At 52.2% G+C, this 21241-nt stretch overlaps 1 protein-coding gene across 4 annotated transcripts in view; it reads right to left on the reverse strand.

Moving 5' to 3' along the window:
- LOC122377941 (myosin-VIIa-like) overlaps nucleotides 1-21241 on the reverse strand; it is a 74590-nt gene that overhangs the window by 36205 nt on the left and 17144 nt on the right. For 2 of the 4 annotated variants that reach the window (XM_043358573.1, XM_043358572.1), the window contains exons 2-5: nucleotides 9106-9155; nucleotides 6545-6811; nucleotides 4181-4294; nucleotides 773-919 (exon numbers count right to left, since the gene is read on the reverse strand). In XM_043358573.1, the coding sequence (XP_043214508.1) occupies nucleotides 773-919; nucleotides 4181-4294; nucleotides 6545-6691 (408 nt within the window). In that variant the 5' untranslated portion in view covers nucleotides 6692-6811; nucleotides 9106-9155. The remainder of the gene's footprint in view (nucleotides 1-772; nucleotides 920-4180; nucleotides 4295-6544; nucleotides 6812-9105; nucleotides 9156-21241) is intronic. The other 2 variants (XM_043358575.1, XM_043358574.1) reach the window with 1 other exon arrangement.

Genomic DNA, 21241 nt, shown 5'->3' on the forward strand with positions numbered 1-21241 from the left:
AACCCTAATATTTCAATAAATATGTTGGCTGAGTTTGTTCCAAGCACCTGCTTGGACCAACACCATTCGTGCATTGTCACTTGATTTGTTCAAAGCGCGGCACATATTGTTCGATGAAATCACTTTATTTAATATCCAAAGCTACTATGTCAACCTGATACACTACGCTGTTATGTGTGTTTGATATGTGGGTAGGTTTGTGTGCCGAAGATTGTTCTAAGTCGGGGTTTAAGTTGTTTATCAGTCCTTGACACTTTGTAGCCACTGTGCATGGCCCGCCGGACTGTTCTGGTCTGCACGCTCTGCAGAAGTCTGCAAAGGTTGGTAGCTTATAACAATTTTTGTTGGTTCGGCAAGCGAGAATTCTGTAGGAAATTCCGCTCAACAAGCAGCACTTGAAAGGAATCTGGCGGCTGGCGCATCTAGCAGCTGACCAACGCATTCGCTATATCCAGAATCTAGACAGGGTGAACTTGAAGGCATCAAGTTCCTTTAAACTGACTTTTGTGAAAATAGATAATTCATCTATTTTAGGCACACGTTGTTTGAATTAGGGTTGCTGCATTTACTGTAATACCTTATTCCCCTATCCGTAGAGAATATCTTTCAGTCCATCATCTTGCAGTGCCCCTCGTGATATTTTTTTAGGCACCTGGCCTGCACCCGGGTTCGAGTGGGCCATGGGCGTCTACTTATTTCTCTATTCTTGTTTATTTTCTTATATGTTTCCCTCTCTTCACCACTTGACGGCCGAAGACGACGCTAGACTCACATAGATGAGGTTCTCGTTGTAGCGGATGAGCAGGTTCCGCAGAATGCCGGCCTCGTGCAGGTCGCCCAGCGAGATCATGTCCTCGACGCCCTGCACGGACGTCGGGTGCATGGCCTTGATGCGTCTCTCGGGGGTCAGCCATTGCTCCTGTGGACGGCACGGTCACCGGTGAGGTCAGATCGGGCCACAGGTCAGGTCACGGGTAAGGTCATAGGTTAGGTCATGGGTGGTGGCATGATAAGGGCACTGGCCACTGACTCCGCCCAGTTCCCACACACCTCGTGTCTCTGCCTGTCTCCGAAGGCGAACACTCGAATCGTGACCGCCCCCGCCGCTCGTGGACGGAATATTTATCATGAGCCGACCGTCAGAGGGCGGTGACCCACGTCCTTTGGCGACGGTCAAACAGAGACGTAAAGTGAACGGGGAACAGGTGGAGAGTACCTCAAACACAGTAGCGGCTGAGAAGCTCACCAAACAAATAGCATACCTATCCATCAATTCAAGAACGAGGAGAGAAAGAAAAAAATCCAGGTTGGGATTCTTATGGTATGTGATGATCTGCACTCAACTAAAGATTTACCGTAAAATACTTAGAAGGCCTTACATAATACTCTATATTCTAGACCAGGTTGGACAGGCTGTTGTGTAGAGCGTCCAACCTGTTTGTTCTCAGCTGTAGGCGCCTAAACTGGACCGGTTTAAGTTATTACTGTTAGAGCGCGGGTTTCCCCAAAAGCATGCATAAGCCCAGGCCGTGCAAATTGAGCCGAATCTCCCTACCGTGACCTGCAGGGTCACGTCACCGGGTCACGTCACCGCGACGCGGTCTTTGAGATGACGTAACATCACGACTCACGAGCCTGATATGACGTGACGTGACGCGATAACGTCGCGGTGCTCTGACCGGTATTATCCTAAGCCTGTCTCTAAGAAAGTGGATTTCTGGGGTCAGATATCGCATTTGCGTGTGTTTATGCCAGCCTGGGATTTCCAAATGCCACCAATCATATTACAAAGAACATTTGGGTACGCATGTTCATTGAGAAGGAAATGTAAACATATTCAATTCAGATTGTTGAATGAGGGCTACTTTCTAAGCTCGTTTACTAGATAGGAACGCATTTTCGTTAAGCACTGACCAGTGTGACCAACTGACCATCCCTTCTTAGAGTGAAGATAGCGAACAATAAGGTAATAAGGTACCGTAAAGTGGGGCTATTTGAAACGGATTTTACAGTTTTTGGCCTCTCCCTTTAAGACGGCTCATATTTCTTATAGCATGTAAATTGCAAAAATGTAGTTCTCTGTGAGCTCTTTCATATAGGCGTATTTTGGTTCAGCTAGTAATAATGACTGAGGTTATTTTTTATGTTAAAGCCTGTCTCAAATAGCCCCATAGGGTGGGGCTATTTGAGACAGTTTTAGTTGCAAGGAAATTAAAGAAAATCGGTCACGCTAGAGATAATTTTTTAAACGCCATGCATTTGGAAATTGAATTTTGATCATTTTGGCAAAAATTGTTTTTTTCAAAGACTGTTATATGACCTTTATATTCAATCTTTTCCTTTTTCGTAGGACACTTCATTTCGCTAGGGTATAAAATTGCATCACTATATGCTAAGGCTATCATAATATGATGTGACCCATAGCTTTCAAACTGACCGGATGATCATCAAGGACTATTTTAAAGTCATCGACAGTAAAATTTTGAAAGTAAGTTTTTGTATATAGCCCCGGTGACGTGAAAACAGATATACCGAAAGTCGGTGGGGCTATTTGAGACAGTCTCGCTACCTTATGAAGCACACTGTAATGAATCAAACAAGGCAAAAGGTTTCCCAAAACATTTGAGTGAATGGTCTGCATGATTGTTTGTTCCATTGTACATCTCCATGCGAAGAAATAACAGAAAAATATTAAACGGTGTTGATTTTATGCCGATTTTCCTCGATCGCTGCATGCCGTATCAATTGGCCGGTTACCCTACCACATCAAGTACTTGGATAGGCTCACCTAACAGTACGTTCATGTGTTAAGTAACATTCGATGGTGTTTTTTGGTCAACCAAGGTAGACATATGTTGATTGTCGGATGAGTCAGTGACTGATGAAGCACATTTTAAGCACATATTCATCAGAATAACTAGTTTGGTCACCAGCTAAAGGGTTAGGTATTATGTTACACTACGAGCATGTAAATATTGCTTGCTGCTAAAAGTACCTACCATGAACCCACTGCACGTTTATGACCACGACCGATTCACCGGTGTTGCTTATGTCGAACGTTCGATGCACTTCAGGTAGATGGCGGTAAGTCTTCTCGGGTGCATCGCATCACCGTTAACATCAGCTATTTGGCATACATATCCGTTGAGGTTTGACCAGGTGGGCATCATCGGGATTCTGAGACAATGGGTTACGCAATCGGCAGTACCGTTAACAATATATAATATTTTCATGAAAAATGTGCTTAAAGGGACCCTCCCACCTTCAAAAAAGTTAATGAATTGGCACGAAAGTGATGTCGCTCGGTTCAGAAAGAGCGAAAACGAATATCCACCAAATTTCACTGAAAAATATTCACCGGTTTTCAAGATATTAGACTTTTACTTTTGTTTACTTTTTGAGATCTCCGCTGTTCCTAGCGACTTTATTTGAAAGTGCGGCATTTGTTGCGCGCAAAGCAGCATATACCACTGCGTGCTACCAAACGTTTTAGTAAAAGATTTAAAAATCGTTAGATCTCCGCTGACGTCACAAATTCTAAGGGGGCATACCAATGCACTAGCCCCTTAGAATCCGAAAACTGCAAGTTTGAAATTCCATATCTCCGAATTAAAGCATTTGTCGATGTTGTGAGTGCCCAAACCGGTATTTGCAGGCCATGGCCACCAATTTGACTATCTCAACTCAAAACTAATGTTAAGGTGGGAGTGTCCCTTTAACCTATAAGCAAAAAGGTAGTAGCGATAGATACAGTGGCCAAGCTGTTAAAACTTCAACTTTTTTAAGCTGCAGTATAGGGGTCCTTTTCGAGCAACTTAAATTGTGCGTTTTTCTGTATTTCGTATTTTATTGCAAATTTCTTTCAGAACTTTTCGAAATTTTCAAAAAGGTTATTCAGAGCATTCATTGTTCAATTCCACATCAGCTTAAGCAAAAATGACGAAAAAACCGCAAACGGTTTTCATTTTACAGCGATTTTACTATACCCTTACCTTACTGTCTCAAATAGCCCCACTGTCTCAAATAGCCCCACTTTACGGTAACAATAAGATAGCGAACACCAGACCCTCACTAATATTCGGCTCTCAATACCAATTTCCTCTCAACTGAACTGGCAGGCGGAGCGGTCGAACCGTGACACCTAACGTGGCGTACCCTACCGTGACATGACGTGACTCACCTTTTCGTCGTCATCGACCACCTGGATGCGTCTCCCCTCTGCCGACACCACCCGGGCGCCGATGGCCACGTCGAACTCCCTGCGCGCCGCCGGCTCGATCCATATGTAGTCCCCCTGTGGAGGGCGGGGTCCGGTCACCGGTCAGGTCACAGCTAAATTACGGGACCGGCTCGATCCATATGTAGTCCCCCTGTGGAGGGCGGGGTCCGGTCAATGGTCAGGTCACAGCTAAATTACGGGACCGGCTCGATCCATATGTAGTCCCCCTGTGGAGGGCGGGGTCAGGTCACCGGTCAGGTCACAGCTAAATTACGGGACCGGCTCGATCCATATGTAGTCCCCCTGTGGAGGGCGGGGTCAGGTCAACTATCAGGTCACAGCTAATGTACGGGGCCGGCTCGATCCATATGTAGTCCCCCTGTGGGCGGCGGGGTCCGGTCAATGGTCCGGTCACAGATAGATTACGGGACCTGCTCGATCCATATGTAGTCCCCCTGTGGGCGGCGGGGTCAGGTCACCGGTCAGGTCACAGATAATGCACGGGGCCGGCTCGATCCATATGTAGTCCCCCTGTGGAGGGCGGGGTCAGGTCAATGGTCAGGTTATAGATAGATTACGAGACCTGCTCGATCCATATGTAGTCACCCTACGGCGATGAGGTCAGCTTACGGGGTAGGTCGCATCTGAGGTAAGTAGGCGTGTATAATATTGTCCCCAACCAGAAACTCAGGTTAGTGCACTGATGTCTTAACCAAATTTCCATCTGATCAATGGAATATATAATTATAAATGAAATTTCATAGTCAAGAGGCGTATGGGATAAACTGCTGACCGGACTAATCGCACGAAAACTTGTTCATAAAAAGCCGTTAGAGTGGCATGACTAAGTTACCGCGACGAAACAAGAATGGACCGCGGCCGAAGTGGTTGGTAAATATGAGATATGACGCTGCATATTTTCGTCCTTTCACGCAGCGCTTTTGTATTTAAATTTAAACGTCCATACAATGCGTCTGGAAAATGAATAAAAACATTGATGTATTTGAAGTATCGATTTGTTGTGCAAATAGAAAGGTGCAAGTCACTAGACTGTGAGAAATATAGATGCACGCCTATTGTTACGAGAGGGAACTTATATGCATGCAAAAATGCACACATGAATAACACAAAAGATTCACAAGAATATCGTTGAATCATCCGCTTAGATCAAGTTTCGGTCATTCACATCATTGCTATGGTAGTGGTCAATGTTGTCCTGGATAAAGTGAAAGAAAGAGAGAGACGAGACGAGACACTATATAGAGACGTGAAACGAATCAGGCATCATAAACCCCACAGGGGACTAGACTGGATAGGTAGTGGACAAATGGACAGACCCGGACGGACAGTGTATCGCCGGCAGCCTACTTGGACGGCCGCCAGGTCGGCTGAGGCGACCCATGCTCAGTCGACTGAGGACGGACCCTCGATAGGCAGATAGCGGGACCGGCCTTACAGAGAGATAGCGTCTCCGGCGGCGGCAGCGCGGTGGCGACAGGTAGCACCGCGCGCCGCTCAGTGACGCGGTCAGTGGGGAGGGGCATCCGCGAAATGCAGACAGCAAATAAACCTTGGCACCTGCTATGCAAACAGACCTCAGAATATATCAATGAAAAGCGTAAATACCAGTGAATGAATGGCCTGCCTGAACACAGAATATGTGGAGAACAGGCAAACAGTAAATACTGCCGAGGCCCTTTTAATATTGTCTTGCTTAGAGATGCTTTACAAGACAGGTTGTGCTGCTAGTTGCTACCAAGCTAGCTGATGATGCGGCAATAATTATGCCCTTGCTCGTATTGCGATAGGGCATTAAACGAACTTCTCATGTGATATTGATAAGATTGACCAACGTCCATAGACCTTTATAAACGCCAATCGATTGAGAAAAAAATATTCGATGAAAAACGCAGAATTAAGATAATCCAGATAAAGATATGGTGAAGACAGGATCCGCGCAAAACTAGACAAAGACAAAGCATCAAGCAGCAACATCAAAACAAAAGGTGCTTATTTTTTAGTAACAAGCGGACGGACCAAGGACGAAACAGAGCGAAGACGCTTCACGACAACATCAACATCACGACACCCATACCGTAAGCTTTTCAACATCACACCGAAGCCGTAAACTCTTCGACTCAACAACCCAGAAGCTGCAAGCTCTTCGACATCACGAGACTGAAGCCGCAAGCTCTTCAACATCACATCGAAGCCGGAAGCTCCTCGACATCACGACATTCAGCCGTTCTTCAGCATCCCGCGGAGGCGGACGGGCGGTCTCCAAAAGCTGTCGACCCTGGCGAAAGTCTCCTCCGCCTCACTCACTTTGATGATGATCTTGTTGGCGACTCTTTCGACGATCTCGTACCCGTCTCCGTGTCGGTACAGCTGGGTCTGCGGGTCCAGCGGCGACGGGTCCTCATCGTCGGCCTGCGAGGACTGCACGGATCGCACCGTGTCGTCCTTGGCCATGGCGGCGACCGCGCCGGTGCTGCCCTCCGGTGGCGACCCCGAGAACCCTCTCCGGTCACTGGTCCCGTCAGTTGGTGGACTGGTGAAGTGTGGTCACTGAGTTCTTCTCCTTCAGTAGAACTGTCGGTTGGCACCAACGAACAACACCGTTACGACTTTGAAACCAACGGACAGAACATAGATCAATGACCACTTTTGACGTTTAGCTGCAGAATCACACTTTTCACGCAACACCTCTCTGGACGTTTTCTCCGCTCTCCCCACTTCACACGACCCCACCTCACTCCCAGACCTTTCGACCCTTCGATTCGCGCGAGGTCTTTTCGTCTCCCCGAGGCCCCGCCCTGACCCTGGCGCGGACTGGGCCAGGCCAGCTCCGGCTGACCGCAGCCTACCTCCACCGCCCGATAGCGCCCCACCGTGACACAGGAGGGCTCTCCTGTGACGGCCACTGACGGAAGACTCACTCTGTAGCCGATAGTCGACACTGGCGACTATCTGACAGCGCCCTAACCCTCCCGGACCTGCAGGATAAGATACCGGCTGTCGACCGATACAGACCAGCAGCTCGAGCTGCATGCTGTGACATTGTCCCCGGCTAATGCAGCTAGCAGGTCATCCAGAGAAGGCTTGGGTTGCATCGCAAAAACATTACTTGAGTAGTGAAACTTTTTATGTGGAAGACTCGAATAATTTTGTTACAGATATTCCTGAAGCTGGAACACCGCGCTTAGCGCAAGTTATTGAAGGGGCAGTCTGAGGCGACACTGCGCGACAAACGACACCAGATTGATGCCAAATGTTCAACATCTCTCAGGCAAATAGTAAATACGGCAATGATATTCGTCGAGTCATCATCCGCTCTGATTCTCATGATCGCTGGCGAGCAGTTCCTAGCGAGCGGCGCGGGTGTTAAATTTGGTGACAGTCCAAACGACTATAGAATGTGACTCTCGCGGTCAAGTTAACGATTCAAACAGCTCTCTTTCTCATGCCTAAGCTGTTGGTTTTGATTCTTTCACTGCAGGACAGCAGGTTGACGGAACAGAAAAGATTATTATGAATTCAAACTTAACGTCTCCATGAATTTATTCAACGTCCTGCTATTTTTATAACGGCCAGCACGTTTTCATAATGAACAGTCCGTGGGTTTTCGTCACGACTTCTGAGTCGGTTAATGAGAGGGACCAGCCCGCGCACAGGATGTGAAAACCGCGCGGCCACCGCGCAGTCGCTGCCAGTGGACGGTGGGCGGGATCCGGCTCCTCGCCCGTTGTTCGTCGTCTTTCTGTCTACTGCCTATCCCCATAGTCCACAATTACCTTCTGTCCACAGTCCACCGTCTGCCGTCACATTACATTGTCCTCTGTCAATCGTCAATCGTCCAACATACTGTCCACCGTCTTTGCTGCGTTGTGCCCACCATGTCGCCATCTTTCGTGTGGTTCTATCCACTCGCCAGTATTTCATAACCGCTGTATCTCCGCTGCACAGTGGAAAACGCAGTTCATTCTCTTTTCACAGTCCATATTGCACTGAACCGGCTTTATATGTGTCTTCCACTCTAAGACCCTTCAGAAGTCGAGCGCCCAAGCAGTCACGGTTTTTGCCTCTCTTCGTCTCGTCCCCATCCTTCCTCCCCCGCCCCGTCGGACGGGGGACGCAGCGTTCCTCCTCGCACAGGTGTGGCGCGTCACAGATCGTCTCGGTGGCGTCACAGCTCGTCTGCGCCGCGCCACGACGGCCGTCAGGCGGTCGGCGCGCCACTTTCGTGTGTGCCCGGCCGGTATACCGTTGCCCACGGAGGTGTTCAGTCGGCGCCCTGCCGGAGTCAGCTGCCGCCTTCGGGCAGCAGCCGGGCGGCCTTAACGGTACACTCGGCTGGAGTCAGGAATGTACACAGATGCCTATCGACAACTAACGATGGACGTAGTACACCGACGGCCGCTGTCGCATCACATTTGCCTGTATTCCATCGCGAACGAGGAAATTGGCCCGTGTAAAGATGAAGAAAAATGTAAGTGCAATTGGATTACGTTCGTTGTAATCTTTCATCGTGTGTGGGAATCCTGTACGGGAAAGCCCGGTTAGAGGAAATCGTGGAGCCTTCCAAAGAACATTATTAGTGATCGGTTCCTATGACGTCACTAAATGGCGCTCCGACAACCGGAGACTGAAGAACGAGGCAAAAGGAAACCCCCGCTATTGAATTTTAAACCTGTAACCCCGTGAATGTCCACCAATTCATCTTCACTTCTGACCTTTTAACACCGCATGGCAGTTCCCAGCCCTCCGCACGATCATTTCCGTGACATCACGAGAGAAGAGACGCTCTCCGTGACTTTCTTTTTGGGCGGAAGGCAATGGGCTCTCATCAGGCCGCGCCCGAGTCCATCGAACAATGCCGTACTTACGCGAGTAACAATGACCATAGTCAGGCGTCAGCGCATCCCCTCCAGTGGATCTGGAACAAAAACGAACCGGTCGTTAGTCTTCACACAGGCACAGAGGGGCGCGGAGAATCGACACCGACACACGCGAGAGAGGAGCTCAACGGAAGCGGTTGCTGCTTGAAGCCTCATTAGGTTCACATTCTGAACGATCAGCGGGTCACACACAGGCACACAGCGCGGCAAAGGCCACCATCACCGAACTCACGCACTCGATGGGATAATCTCTCATGTACCCAATCAATTCCTGTCCGGTTAATACGTCTGGCCTAACCGATCGACCGCTCAGGCGGCGAACGATTCCCATTCTCCTTGGCTGTAGTAACGGGACGGCGTCGCTCTGGCCGCCTCGAAACGACTCCGGCTTCGGCTGGGCTCCGGCTCGGAGCTCCGTGCACCGAAGCGAGACGGAGCGTCACAGTGCACAGTGTGCCGTGCATGGTGCACTGGCGGCCGTCTGTGCAACTGCACGCCGCGTGACGCAGAGATGCCGCGGCGCTGACACGGAGACGGATAGAACAACAGCGACCGTTTGAGGGACTGACACTGAGCGCTGTGCCGTCCTCGTGGGACCGGCAGTGGGCGTTATACAGCCGGTGTTATGACGACTGCAAGACGTTTGCATCGTTGCATGGCCACAGAATAGGTGAAAGGGAATTTGCAGATTGCTGTAATGGTAGGCAATCAAAACTGACAATAGTCATTAGGGCTGTGATTTTGTACCTGGAGGAACAATGATACCTATATTTGACGATTGAAAAAATGTGGGAACCGGGGAAGTTGACGCGATACACAAAGCCAACACATCATTCGTAATGAAGCTGTTTACGCATTGAACACTCTTCTATGAAACATATATTCTCATAACATCCGACTCTGCCACTGCGCTGGTGCATAGCCACCGGACGAACCAAATGCCCATGCTGCCATCCGTCGCGTCGGGACGGCAGGTGCCAATAGCGGACGGCCCGGCTCGCCATCCACCGGGCGCGGTGGGACACTATAGCCGCGGCCGGCTGTCCCACCAGCCCGGCCCGGGCCGGGGAGGGAGGGGTGCGGACCGGATGTGACGGCCCGCTTCCTGTGGTGGGGCCAGGACACGCCCAGAGCGGCGGACGGCACGCGCCCGGTACGGACTAGGCCTCCGCGCTGGGACGAGCTAGAGAGAACATGGATGAGTTGACTGCGTGAGAGGACGAGAAAAAGGTCTGTCGAGGCTGGGTAACTTTGCGTAATGTGTATTCTCGTGAGCGGAGGACAGTCTGAGTGGTTGGAACAGGTACAACCAATGTCCTTGTCGGCGTAGCTGGTAGCAGGCACGTTTTTTGTTGATTTTTAAGAAATAGAAAAAAAAAACGTTCATTGAATAACGTGCAGTCGAGGTTTTCTCCTCCGAGGCGTAGGATAATGTCAGAGATGTAAGATAAATCATAAATAGGCACCTCTATCTCCTAAGATGAAAATATTAACCGTGTGCACAACAGTCCCTCATTGGAGAATGGAAGAGTGACCCATCATACATGACCGACAGCGAAGGACCGCTGAGCACTGACCCGTGACCAGCAGCTCACCGAGCTTCAGCTGACCGGTGCCGGGAGGGAGGGGGCGGGACAGCTGAGCGCCCAGCAGCTGACTGTGAGTCACGCCTCCCCCTCCCCCTCCCCCTCCTCCCGCTCAGGTGAGGACGCCGCTACTCGACTTGTCTGTCTGTCTGGCTGCACGGGGCGGAGACAGCCCCGGGGCCTTGTCCAACACACAGCCGCTCCGCGACGCCGCAGCGGTTTGGGTTATGCAGACTGATCAGCATTGCCGCCGCTGCCGCGTCTCTGACCTTGAACTGAGGTCATCGGCCTGACGGTGGTGCCGGCGCTGTGGTGACGACGGCGGCGCGGCGGCAGAACGGAATGAGAGGTACTCGGGCCAACAGCAGAGCTGGACAAATCTGCACACAATGGCCGCAATGGCGACGAGCGTCCTGCATTGTTCGACAATAAACACGGAATGCTTTGGGGACTCCGTCAGAAGAGCCGGATGAAAATGGATTGACAACCGCATAAATCTCAAACACAGTGAGATTGAAGAAGAGAGGAGTCCCGCAGGTTGCCAGAATCAGCGGATGGTGAGCTCCGGAGAATCTTAACGTCACCTGACGACATGCAATAAAACCTTCAGACAAGGAGTCATACAAGTCAGATGATATCAGTCACTATCTGATCGATCTAGGCGGATGTTATCGATACGCCCCCGTCAGACTCACAGCAGAACAGTGTGAACAACACTCGCGCCGATGAAGACAAACCTTCCCCGCAGGGGGCTGACCGTGGTCAGAGCTGCTGCTTTGCCGAGGTCATCTGGCCCCGGCTTTGCGGCGGCTGTGACTTCGGCCAGTAAGGGGAGTAGCGCCCCCTCGGCCCCAGCTTGACGCGCGTTTGACCTGGACTTGCTTTGGTTGCCGGATGGATTGCCTGCTGGATTGGCCCCGCAGGGGGTTGGCTGTGGCCTGGGTCGCTGTTGGACTGGGCTCATTGGGCCCTCGTCCCGCGGCGGCCCTGGCCTCGGCCAGCAAGGGGAGTAGCGCCCCCTCGGCCCCAGCTTGACCCATGCTTGCTTACGATTTGCTTTTGATCACTGGATGGACAGACGGTACGGCCCGACTTTTCTTGGTTTCCGTGGTTATGTTTCTCTTGAGCGGTCTTTGTTTGCTTTTGCTTTGCTTCTCACCGGATGTCCGCGTTTCGTTCGATCACAGCTTTCTGATTCCTTTCCCCCTTTTTTCGTTGTTTTTTGCACCCGCAGGAACACAGCCGAGTTGGGCTAGTGTAAGGGGAGTGGCGTCCCCTCGGGTACCAGCCGGTTTTACTAGGCTAGGCGAGCCGACCCGTACCCCAGGACAACGGGATCCTGGAGGTTGAGCCCCCCACCGTGCGGAGCCAGTCGCGGTGGCTGGGCAACACGCCTCTTTGGCCCTGAGTTCTGTAAGGGCGGGACACTCAGTGGGGCGCCGCACTTGAGGAGCCATTTCCAGTCGTGATGCCGCCGGGGGTGGTGTCGGAGAGGTGTCGCCGGCGGGGTTCGGGCACTTGTGCTCGTCCTCCGTCGGTGGGACTGATCTGTCGCCGCCCCTGGCGGTGACTCGGCTAGGCGTCAAGGGAGGAGGCGGTATCCGACCGTGGGGGGTGGTGAGTCTCTCTCTCCCCCGCGGAAGGTGCCGCCAAGTCCCGTACAGTCAGCTCGGCCGTCCCAGGCCTTGTAGCGGCGCCGTTGCGGAGCGTCGGCGGCCGAGCTGGCGGAGACCAAGCACACTTACATGGATGACCGGACCAACCCCCCTTCCCCTCAATCCAACCCCTCGGCTTCGGCCGATTCTCGCCCGTTGGCCTCGGCCGGCGGGCGAACGTCGCACGAGAAGGTTCCTCGAAACCCAAAGATCCTTATCCTCAGGAGCAGTGACAAACAGCTGGGTGCGCTGTCCCCCTTCCAACGGAAGGACGGCTGCGACCGCCTCGGCAAGATCCTCCGTTGCGATCGGATGCGCGATGGGGCTTTGGAAGTCGAATTCGAGAAAAGTGAGGAGGCTGCAAAAGCCTTAAGCGCCACCCGATTTGTGTATACCGAGGGACGGGCCTCCGGCAGGAAGCTGGTCTCTGTCCCTCTCTCAGTTGAGCCGGACAGGTCAAAGAACTCGAGCAGAGGGGTCATCAACTGCTTTGACCTCAGAGACGTGAGCAATGACGACATCGCAGACGGCCTCGCCGACTTTGGCGTCACAGCAGCACACCGCATCTTGGCGAGGAGAGGCACGGTCCCCACGAATAACATTATCTTAACCTTTGACTCCACCGACATGCCGAGCGAGGTTCGCGTGGGGTACGTGAGGGTTCGTGTGCGCCCTTACGTCCCGGCTCCCATGCGTTGCTTCCGCTGTCAACGTTTTGGTCATACGAAGGACAACTGCCGAGGCAAACCCGTGTGCTCCAAGTGTGCTTCCCAGGACCACACTGACGACACGTGCAGCTCGGAGACCCCTCGATGCGTCAACTGCGGAGAGGGGCAGACACCGCACTCCGCGTATGACAGGTCCTGCCCTACATACGTCAAAGAGAAGGAGATAAACACCATCAAGGCTACCAGAAATCTGTCGTTTAAAGAGGCCCGGGAGGTGTATAACCAAACTCACCCTAAGACCTCGTATGCCCAAAAGGTGAGAGTGACAAACTCAACCGATGCCTCCCAGATGAGTGTTGCACAGCTCGTGCAGCTCCTCAAGCGATTCGGCCTCACTGTCGTAGCCACTGATGGCTCAGCGGACCCCCCGGCGCCTCGTGCGCCGCCGAGCGACACGGAGCAGGATGCTCAGGAGTCAGTGTGGGGTCCACCCAGTCCGGCTCCAGCCGCGAGTGGAGACGAGTGGACCGTCGTCCAGCGCCGACAGGGTGGTCGGCGCCCCCCGGCGCAGGGTAAGGCGCCACCCACCCCGCCCCGCCCCCGACCGTCTACGGCGGTGCAGGAGGCTCTGCGGCGGGGGGAGGAGGAGAGGAGGGCACGTGAGGCGAGGAGGGCTCGCCTCGTCCAGAAGGCCCTCGAGGCTAAGGAAGCCTCGTCTGCCGACTCCGCCTCCGGGAGTGCCAACGCGGCCGCCGCCGCTGACACCCCGGAGACACCTGAGGCGGGGACTCGGCCCATCATGGGTCCCCCGCCGCCTCCTCCACCTCCGCAGCGGCGGCCACCACCGCCGCTGCCAGAGACGCCTGTGTCGAGGACACAGGCCGCCGCCTCGACATCCCCGTCGGGGCGGCAACAGTCCTCCGCGGCTCCAGGGCGCCTCGCAAAGCGGCAGACGCCCCCGAGCTGGTCGCCCTCGGAGGGTGACGCCCCTCGGGCGAAAAAGCCCCAGCAGGGCTCGAGCCACGCCCGATCTGCCTCCGCTGAAGGGAGGCTTCACCGAGAGGGCTCGGGGCACCCCCGCATCCGTTACGGGGGGAGCGCCTCCTCGGAGTTAGAGGACCTAGTCTAGTCTTTCAGTCTAGTCATTTCCTCTTTTATCCTTTTATCTTTTTCGCGCTATTGCGCTTTTTTACCAGGTGCATTTCTCTCGGTGTTTTTTACCTTTTTTGTGGTCAGTCGGGTATCTGCGTGCGCCTTTGCCTCATGTTATACGCGCCCTTTTTGCGCCTTTTTAACCACGCCTTTTATTCTACAGTGGAACTGTAGAGGCCTCCGGGCCAACTACCAGGACCTACAGTCTCTTATCCGTTGGCGCACACCCCTTGTTTTAGGTCTCCAGGAGACCAAGCTTGCGCCAAACGTCACCCTTGCCATCAAGGGCTACTCTGTTTTTAGGAGAGACCTGGACACCCCTACCATTGCCCATGGAGGTGTGCTTCTGGCGGTTCACCACAGCGTACCTGCGCGCCAGGTGCCGCTGCAGACTCCCCTGCAGGCGGTGGCCGCCAGAGTTGATTTCAACCACCGGGAACTGACTGTGTGCTCCTTATACCTTCCACCAGGTATAGCGCTCCCGGTGGTTGAGCTTCATCGACTTTTCGATGAGCTTCCACCTCCGGTCCTGATAGTCGGCGATTTTAACGCCCATAGCCTGGCGTGGGGATGCGACACGACTGGCACTCGTGGTCGACTTTTAGAATCTTTTATCCGCGATGAGGCGCTGTGTATTTTAAATACAGGACAGCGCACCCATTTTACAACACCCTCCGGTCAAACATCGGCTCTGGACCTGAGCTTAGTAAGTCCGCGGCTAGCTCAGCTATTTACCTGGTCCGTCCATGACGACCCACTCGGGAGCGACCACTTCCCAGTGTGGCTGGAGCACCAGGAGTCCCCAGTGTCGGGCAACCGTCCACCTAGGTGGAATGTTCGGAAAGCCGACTGGGACGAATTTCAGGCCGCTGTAGAGGCCTCTGTTTTAGCCAGAGCCGACGCCTCTGTGATGTCTACAGAGGATTTTACATCTTTACTCAATGACTCCGCAAACGGGTGCATACCCAAGACGTCGAGTCAGCCTCGTCGTCCTCCGGTCCCGTGGTGGACTAAGGAATGCGGAGATGCGATTCGTGCCAGGAAACGCGCTTTTAGAAAGTTTGACCGGAGTAGTACTACTGAGAACCTCATCGCTTTTAAGAGAGCGCGGGCTTTTGCCCGACGCGTTTTAAAGGAGGCAAAGGCTGTTTCATGGCGCACTTATGTAAGTTCCTTAAACCGTTTTACTCCTACGACCCAAATATGGGCACGCATGAAGCGCATTGAAGGTCGGTTCAGCTCTGTTCCGCTTCCGGTTTTAAGAGTGAACAACACGGACATATCTCATCCTTCAGACGTCGCAGAGACGATAGGTCGTGCACTCTATCAGCGCTGCCGAGGAGAGCCGTCCTCACGACCTGCACCAGCCGCCGTGGACTTCAGCACAGCTGAAAATTTGGTGTACAACGAGCCTTTCTCTATGGCTGAGCTCACGTCTGCCATCAGCTCGTTGCGCAGCGTCTCAGAAGGTCCGGATGCTGTCCACAACGACATGCTCCGTCATCTCCCAGCAGTTGCCCTCGAGGCGCTGCTAGCAACCTTCAATTCGCTTTGGGAGACTGGCACTTTCCCTGAGACCTGGCGGGAAGCCACTATCATTCCTATCTTGAAGGCTGGCAAGTCGGGACATGACCCTCTCCATTATCGGCCCATCTCTCTCACATCATCGCTATCAAAGCTGATGGAGAAGATGGTCAATGTGCGTTTTAGCTGGTTTCTGGAACATCATGGTGTTTTTACAAACGCCCAGTGCGGTTTTAGAAAGCACCGCAGCCCTGTTGACCACATTTTAGCCCTTGACACCGAGATACGCACCTGTTTTACTGAAAGGAAGCACCTTGGAGCACTGTTCTTTGATATTGAGGCGGCCTATGATACAGTCTTACGACACAGCATACTTTTCAAAGTTTATAAGTACGGCATACGCGGCCGGATGGGCCTCTTTATCGAGAACTTTTTATCGGGTCGTCGGTTTAAAGTCCGAGTCGGTAACCAGTTGTCTAGCAGTTTTACCCAAGAGAATGGAGTCCCTCAGGGAGGGGTGCTTAGTGTGGCGTTATTCGCAGTGGCGATTAACGATATCGCCGATGATCTCCCGGTCTCTATCGGCAGATCGCTTTTTGTTGACGATTTTGCCATCTGGTTCGCCGCTTCCAGCGCTCGGCACATGGCCAGACAACTGCAGCTTGCAGTCAGACGGCTTGAGAGATGGAGCCGCGACAATGGTCTCCGTTTTTCAACGAGGAAGACTGTTGCCATGCATTTCTGTCGCCGCCGCTGCGCCGACCCTACATTGGGTATCCGTCTGTACGGACAGACGATCCCCACGCAGCCGGTGGCGAAGTTTCTTGGTATGACGTTTGACGGACGTTTGACGTATAAAGAACATTTTAGAACGCTTCGGGAACGATGTTTTAAATCCCTGAACGTTTTAAAGTGTGTTGCCCGCACATCATACGGTGCGGATCGCAAAACTCTGCTCCTCTTGTACCGGTCGATCATCCGATCGAAGCTGGACTACGCGTGTTTTGTTTATGATTCTGCAAGTGAGTCCAGCAAGAAGTCCCTGGACGCAGTACATCACGCTGCGCTCCGCGTTGCCACCGGGGCTTTCCGCACTTCTCCAAAGAGTAGTCTTCTGGCTGAAACGAATGAGCCACCTCTAGCTCTTCGTCGCCAGATGCTGGGGATGCGTTACACTTTGAAACTTCGCCAATACCCAACGCATCCGACGTACCCGTACGTCTTTTCACGTCACGCTACTCGATCTGACGGGAGGGTACGACCGTCGTTTGGAGAACGCATGGGAGGTCTTTTTTCAGCTGCTAACATATCCTTGCGTGGCGTTCGGCGTACCTGGGACACGCCCCCTCCACCCTGGAAAAACGCCAATCCGCAAGTGGACCTCTCACTATCGACTGTTAAGAAGGACAACTTGTTGCCTGCTGAGGCGCGAGCCAGAGCCTTAGAGCACATTGCCGTTTATGATGGTTTTATCACGGTTTATACAGACGGCTCGAAGACAACCGAGGGAGCGGGCTGCTCTTTTGTCGCTGGTCGTGACACCCGCTCGTTTTCTCTGCCACCTTCCGCCTCGGTGTTTTCTTCAGAGCTAGTCGCTATAGAGAAGGCTTTGTGTTTCATCGAGGTTTCTGGCAGTCCCTTTTACTTGATTTTATCTGATTCTCTTAGCAGCTTATTGGCCTTACGTACTTTTAACTCAGTTGACCCCATCGTGCGGGACATTTTAACTCGGCTTACGTCGGTGGAGCAATCTGGAAAATCAGTCCGTTTCTGCTGGATTCCCAGTCACGTCGGCATTGAAGGCAATGAGCTTGCTGATGCTGCTGCCAGACGCGCCGCCGCAGCACCCTGCACTCGGCGCTTGCCTCTGCCTGCCCGGGATTTTTATCCGCTGGTGCGACCCTTCATGCTTTCAGAGTGGCAGGCAGAGTGGGATTTGTGTGTAAGGAACAAGCTGAGAGAGTTGAAACCAACTCTAGAGCCTTGGCAGTCTTGCATGCAAGGCAATCGTTTCCATGAAGTGGTCCTCTGCAGACTCCGTATTGGTCACACATACGCGACGCACAGCTATCTCCTTTCAGGAGGTGAGCAGCCTTTGTGCAACAGGTGTTCCGTGCCTCTAACCGTCGCTCACGTTCTTTTATCTTGCCCACTCTTTGAACGGAACCGGACACGCTACCTGGGCTGTATTGCTCCTGGTACCACTATCCGCCACTTACTGGGTGACGAGTCACCCTGGGTTTTATCCGGCAATATTTTTTCCTTTATCCGTTCGGTCAACTTCCAGGTGATTTACTCAACCTGACCCAATTCCTCTCTAGTCTACTTGTCTAGTCAGTTGACTGTTACGACGCTCTTGCGTTGTTCTATCTTACCTTGTCTTTTTATCAAGTCTTTTACTTTCTAGCCTTGGTATATAGAAGGTCTCTTGTTTTGAAACACTTGTTTTATTAGTGTGACGTTATGGGCGCAAAATGACCTTCGCAGTCGGCGCGCCCTAAAGCCCCAATAAACAACAAGATGAAGACAAACCTTCCATCAGATGCCCCTCTCCCCCGCCGGCGGACAATGCCCGTATAATGTATGTGCCTGCGACGGCATGACATTTTAATTGGCCAAACGGCCCAAACAGTGCCGCGGAGCCAGCCGTGCGTTCGAACGGCGCGCGGCGTCCTACGGGTAGCAAACGCCGGCCTACATGAGCGACGTTCGGACTTCGGCCACCGAGTGGCTATCTATACGGGCGGTGTTACTGTTTTACCTCCGGCGTCCACATAATTTTATCAACGGGCGGGTGGCGTCGCGTTCAGCCGTGCTTTGACCGCCAGTCTGCGCATCACTTTTGAGCATTGACCCTGTTCGGCCGATAGTCGTGGTCGAAATGGTGCAAACGGTGACCAAAATGGGCACGGACGTCCATCATGTTTGCCCTGTCGCAGTCTGCGTGGAAACCGCAACGGTCTCCCAGATGGGCCTGACTGAAGCGAGCGGAGGTATGTACCGTACAGAGCTGACAGATGGCAGCTGAAGTGTTATAGGGCCGACAGAGCCGACATTAGTGGTGAAGTTTATACCGGCTAATGTACAAAGCTTGACGGGCATGACAGTGGAAGTATGCAGATAGCAGAGCTGGTGGGAAGGTGTATTGCTTAGAAAAAAGGAGCCTGGACTGTAAGAAAGCATTCGTCATTCCAACGGAAGAACTCAAACAACAAAGTCCGTGTAAAGAGTGATTGTGGGTTAAAAAAAGCGCAGCTGGCTTCACAAACAGGCTTTACTGCAGTTGAAGACTGAAACAGCGAAGTCATCAAATGAGTTATAGTTTCTACTTGGTTCTAATATTGGCATCGTTTCCGCTGATCAAGATCTGTACAAGGTCTTCAGACAGATAGTGTCTCCCCATCTTGTCTACTTTGCTAAACCGGTGTCCGGCAGCCAGCTGCAACTGTCATGCAGCAGTGTCAACTTTTCTGTCGGCGCCAAGCCGTCTGTCGGGTGATTTTATCTGCAGCAAATCGTTTCGCGGCACCTTGCAATACCGGCTGTGTCTGTGTCCGACCAGCGGCAACCTGCTGTCTCCGGCACTGGGCCAGTTCCAATCGCCGCTCCAAATCGATGGCTGAAACTCGTACCAATACCGGTACTCGTCCTTTCGTATCCGTTCGTCAGTCCCGAATAACTCCTATATTTGTCATCCCCTTACCTGCCCTTTGTTCACTCCCCTTTATCCTCTGTCTTCCCATCATCTTAACCTTTGTCCCTCTCCCCCTTCCATTCATCCCTCTGTCCCTCAGACACCCTCCGACACCTCCCCAGTCCGTCCGCTGCCGACCGATCGTCTCCGGTCTCCGCCGTGTGTAACGGTCCGCTGGCCGCCCCTCCGCTCGGTCCAGCGCGAGTTGCCGGTCAGCCTCGCACTGCGACTGGTCCAGCGCGGCTCGTCCGGTCACTACAGCCAGCTCACCAGCCGCCGCACACAGGGCCGATCGCCAGGTCTAGCACGACATGGGCAAAAAAATCGAACTTTGTGGATGTGCAATGAAACCTATACCAATTTGTTCAAAAATGATCATACTACACTGCTGTGGTCTTTGTTTTCCAACACAATTGCTATTTCATGGCGAAAACTCAGCTTAAACACGAACTTCGGAATCGTTTGGACCGAACTCGGCCCCCGCACTCTTCGACAACGTATCTTTGATCCACGAAAACAATCACAATTTGAGGAGGAATTCCACATTTATATACATCAAACGATAGCTCCGGGTCTGCAGAACACACATAACCACATCAAAATGGCGAACTCTTACTTGGTTATGATGTATTGGCACCGCAAAGATTTAAAGACGAAAATATAATTTCACATAATTGATGTCACACACAAATAGACTTTTAAAAAAAGTACCGCAGAGTACCGCTTCGAAAATCTCGCTACATGTCAATGATTCATTGCACTACAAGATCCAACAGTCATTTTTTGCGACTTTTTGCGACTTTGGATGTAACAGCCAAACATCAACCCGCGCCGGACCGGTGCTCGGCGTCAAACGCGCCGGGCCGGGAGGTGTTGATTGAACACTCCCCTTCTAACTCGTCTCTTGGGCCACATAGCGACACGTAGTAAGTGGCATTCGAAAGAGCGCCCGAAATTCCAGATGGAGTAATTAGTCATTTCTAGGTCAGGTCAAAGGTCACGTCACCAGAGGTCATCAAAGGTAAAATGTTGCATTTATCAACATTTATCGAAAACCGGCTCGAAAACCGGAAACGACCTCGGGGACCAATAGAGCTACATCGTCGCGGAAAAGTGCATTCAATTGCTCTTTTAGCGGTCTTTCTGAAATAAGCCCTCAGATTTGGCTTAACCCTCGCTCCTAGTGGTGTTTTTCCAGCCGCGAACGTATAGAAGGGGTCCGTTGGACCCCCCGCCGTTTCGCTCCTGATCGAGCTAGAGCTTCGCGGAAAAGACGAGCGTGTTGCCCGTGACAAGAGGAAGCTGATGATACCCAATTGTAAGGTCCTCGGTCATCGGTTGACCTTCCAGGTCAGGTCAATGACCCAAAAGTCGGGAAAATCGGGACCTGTTAGAACGTCGTAAAGGGTGGCTGCCATAGATGCCCCAAATTTGCAATTTCATTACCCGCCCCGCCCCGCAGCTACCCCTTGCCCAACCACAACTACCCGCAAGCTGATTTTGGCTGAGCCGAACCCGCAAAAAACCCGCAATCTTAAAAACATACTTTTGCAAGAAAAAAAATACAGCTGAGTCATTGCTAGAGCTATATAAACCTTACTTGCTTCATTGCTGTGCAGAAAAAGACAGCCAAACAAATAGTAAGGACTTGAAATTGCTATGCTAAGTCCTCAGGAAGTGCACACTGGATAGTGGAAAATGAATAATGCATCAATACATTTGAAATTCCTTTCTGAAGAGTTCAGTAAAATCTTTCTCTCACGTTACCCTTCAGCATTGGCTGAGGATCAAAATTTCACTCTGGCTCCCTCTCAATGTTAGGCCTCTGGAATGATATTGTTATCA

This window comes from Amphibalanus amphitrite, unplaced genomic scaffold (genome assembly GCF_019059575.1).
Source record: "Amphibalanus amphitrite isolate SeventyFive unplaced genomic scaffold, NRLGWU_Aamphi_draft 000053F_arrow, whole genome shotgun sequence".
Taxonomy (NCBI): domain Eukaryota; kingdom Metazoa; phylum Arthropoda; class Thecostraca; order Balanomorpha; family Balanidae; genus Amphibalanus; species Amphibalanus amphitrite.